Source organism: Hipposideros armiger, unplaced genomic scaffold (assembly GCF_001890085.2).
Source record: "Hipposideros armiger isolate ML-2016 unplaced genomic scaffold, ASM189008v1 scaffold_1386, whole genome shotgun sequence".
Classification (NCBI taxonomy): Eukaryota; Metazoa; Chordata; class Mammalia; order Chiroptera; family Hipposideridae; genus Hipposideros; species Hipposideros armiger.
This window is the reverse complement of record NW_017732736.1, coordinates 226572-230514: the sequence shown is the minus strand read 5'-3', so window position 1 is coordinate 230514 and position 3943 is coordinate 226572. Positions and strand designations below refer to the sequence as shown.

Below are 3943 nucleotides of genomic sequence, written 5' to 3'. Positions count from 1 at the left end.
TCTAAAACGCTAAAGAAGTGCGTCCATCAAGAATACAACAGATGGTATCTACCACTCGAACAGTCTCATATTTCACCCATCACCTTAATTTCTCTTACCTTATGGCCTCTGTAAAAGGCAATCTCTTCAACATTGGCTATAATTCTGGAGTGCACATACCGCAGATAGCCTTTTCTGTGAGCTTCTTCAGCCACCAATTTACCAAATTTGGGAGAACAGGCTTTCAACACTTTAGCAGTGGCATACACCACAAGCCCTGCTAATAGGGTGGGCCCAATTGGGCTGGCACCTCTGGATGTAGCAGTTTGGATGAGTGTATAGGAGGTCAGGATTACATCTAAAATTGGTTTGGTCAGGTTGGAATACAAGTGAGCCACAGATTGGGAGAACATCATAATATCCTCAGTAAGAGACTGGTCAGGGTTTGCCAGCCTCCCATCCATGTTGATAACCTTATAATAAGTTTGATTTGTAAAATAGGTCTCATAGGCATGGTCTACCAGGCGAGTTCTGAAGGCCAAAGCCAATTTGCACTCCAGGTACCTTATCGCACTGTTGACAAAGGTGGCAGGGATGGCAATCATAAGCCACTTGATTAATTTGATGATGAAAGTCCGAGGCTTCTTTTCCACAATGCTTTTAACAATTTTTCCATCCAGACCAGCCACATAGATAGAGAGAAAGGTTCTGGAGATTAGAGCCACCGAGTGGAGGCAAAGCCACCCTGTTTCAGTGGTCACAAGTTTTGGAAAGAGGATTTTCCGAAGTTCTAGTAGCTGTTTGAAAAAATCTGCATTCACTCCAGGCGAAGCCTTTTTACAAGTAATCTCGGTGCAATGCAGTACTTCTCTGTTCCCTGCAGCCAGGTAAGCTTCTTTTTTCTTCCTGTGGTCAGATGGCTTTAAACGCTTGCTAACGATGGGATAGAGGGTTTTCAGAGCATATGCCGCAGCCACCAGGCAGGCAGCCCTCTTAGCAGCACTGGATCTGGTCCATTTCACTCGATCAGCTGCTGCATTTAGCATATGTATCATTTTCCCAGTTACCCAAACCGGCTTCAAAAAGAATTGTTTAAAAGCTCATGCTCCACGGGGATCCCCAGTAAATGTTTCAGAAAGACCTACAGCGTTCCATACTCTGCAGCGTTTCTCCTCTTCTGCTTTTTCTTTTTGTTTTGTTTTGAATTTTGTTCTGCTGTGACAGGAGCAGCAGAGCTCAGACTCCACTGCATCTACTGGGGATGATTCCCTCAGAAGCTCAAGCTGCACCGAGCCGCCCCAAGCTCCTCCCTCTCAAGCCCCTCATTGGCTGTGAGGGCGGTGGGACCTTGGAATCCTCGCTGCTTGCCTGTGAACCTTGAAAATGAGGAGAGAGCAAAACGAATTACATCCTTAAACAGGAGCTCAGAGAGTTAAATGTCTATTTTTGGAGAGGTCGAATCAGGGAAGCTGCTGGCGACAAAACCTGCCCTAGCTACTGAGCATGCTCAGCGTCACTTAGAAACCCACAGAAGTTTCAGAACGTACATCAATTCTCTAAGGTTTTAGTACAATAGATACCGCAAGGGGAAGGGCAAAAAGACAGGGAGATTTCCAAAAGCTATAAAATGAGATGAGGGAGAAGGANAAAAAATTAACTATTAATCCTTAATTCTATACCAAAACTAACTGCAAAATAGTGTGAATTCTGTTACATTATTCTTAGTGTTGCCTTTTGTTTTCTATGTAATAATCATCACCATGTATCAAGAATATCATGCTCTGTATTTTATAAACATTATTCTATTAAAGTCTCACAACAACCCTCTGAAGGAGCCTTTTTTGATTCTCATTTTATAGATGAGAAAGCTGAGGTTTAGAGAATTTATTTAACATGACTAAGAGTATACAGTCAGGTAGAGGGGTAGTCAAGTTGAGAAAAACTCTTTCTCACTACAAAGCCCCTGCTTTGCCTTCAACACTAAGGCCAATCTGGTCAAGTGGTTTTCAAAGAGGAGGGGTGATGTTTTGTTGTGGAAGGAGAGCAGAAAACGCTGCTTCTTTATTTAATCCCCCCTTGTCCCTGCCAAACTCCCACCTCAAGTATTACACAACCGTTTAATATTGTTCTTTTTGCCCTTATCTTTCTTAGTTATTCCAAAGTATGAAAATGCTGGTAAAAGACACAGAGATGGTGATCGGACAGGATCAGATACCTGCAACTTGACAACCCCTACCCTCACAATACCCCCAAATCATGTTACATAGGAGGTTACGTATAGAGGGTGCCAAAAAAAATGTATACACATTTTAAGAAAGGAAAAACTATTAAAATTGTAATACTCAATATTTTCCAGTAACAAAAGATGAGTAAAAGTCACGTTTGACTTCTGCAATTACAACAGGTGCTCAAAGTGGTTACCATCAGCGTCCAGACACTTCTGATTACAGGGAACTACTGTTTGAGCAACACTGACCAAGGTGTCCATTTGTATACATTTTTTTGGCACCACCGGTATATTACCTGCAAGTAGAGGAGACCTTGTTCCATGACATGAAGCACTCCCTGAAACAATATTCTTAGTTGCCTAATGCAGTTAACCAACTTTTGAAATCACAAATCAGGGCAGATCCAGTTATAGGATGTTTCTAGACTGAATGCATTGGATGTGCAGAACTGAAGTTTGGGTAGAACTTGTACTCTTTATAAAGGCATTGACTTGTTTGACTTTAAATATTAAACTAAAGACTCATTCTATGTTTGGCAGTATAATTAAAATTGCTCAATGTCAACTCCCAGAAACACTACATCAGCAACCTCTGAAATATCTCAGAACTGGAAAGGTCTTTTGAACCTCTTGTGTCCTCTTTTCCTATTGCTGGTCTTATTGGATGCTGCAAAGTCTGCCATTGTTTCTGACTATTAATAACTAGAGAATAATGGCTACATACATAGTTTCACTCACACAAAATCAGCAGTGATACCTTCGAGAGAAATAATCTTAAACATATTTGAGATTAAGCATAAATGCCATTACCACCATCTGCAAAGCCAGTTGCAGTGATAATAGGTACAGCCACCATAATTAGTCCACTGCTGCTCCAAACATACTTCATCAAGAACTGCTCTATCATGATGTACCATAAACGTTTGGATAAAATGAGGTTCATCTGATCTGCTAAAGCTTTGTAGCTTTTCTGGAGTTGCTTCATTTCCACCTGTAGAGGAAAAAAGAGTTAATTAACTCAGCACGAACTATAAAAATAAATATTGTATTTTTGAAGACTTTCTTTAAACGTAAGTTACCTATTAGTTTGTCTTACACAGTATAGTATTATCTATGTTTCTAACAACCAATAAATACAGATTAATATTGGATTTAGTCATTATATTTCATTTTATCATACATGTAATATTAAAAAAAGATACTCAGTAAATATAATATTAAGTATAAATATATGTAAGCGATTTATAATTATGATTTCAAAATTATATATATAAGTTGTTAAAATTAAATGATATTCTGTAAGACATATATAAACAATATTAAAATCTTATCCTTCTCGATCATACCAAAAGTATCTGAAAATAAACACATGACACACGATACACATGATACACGTATAATTAGACACCAGTTTTGAACTAACTCAATTTATTGAATTTTAGTCTTATAAGCAAGAAGCTTAGTGTATTGTAATTTACATCACTGAGTTCAATGTTTAAAAAACAGTGACAAATCAATATGATTAATACAGCACATGAGGCCAATTTTCAAGTGGGAGTAGAAGTCTTAAACTTGTTTTAAAATTTCTTCTTCAGATTGGTACTAATATAATTTTTTTTTATTATTGATGATGCTTCAAAAATTAAGTAATGCTGTTTGGTAATTAAAATACCATTTTCAACTTTAGAATACCTTAATATTTTATTTGCACAGACATTTGTATTAAGATTTCAGATG

At 38.0% G+C, this 3943-nt stretch overlaps 1 protein-coding gene across 1 annotated transcript in view; it reads right to left on the bottom strand.

Moving 5' to 3' along the window:
* The window catches only part of ABCD2 (ATP binding cassette subfamily D member 2), a 17862-nt gene extending 16522 nt beyond the window's left edge, over positions 1–1340 (bottom strand). Inside the window, exon 1 of the mRNA XM_019633721.1 lies at positions 77–1340. Within this exon, the coding sequence (XP_019489266.1) occupies positions 77–1034 (958 nt within the window). The 5' untranslated portion in view covers positions 1035–1340. The remainder of the gene's footprint in view (positions 1–76) is intronic.
* Positions 1341–3943: the final 2603 nt, after the last annotated feature.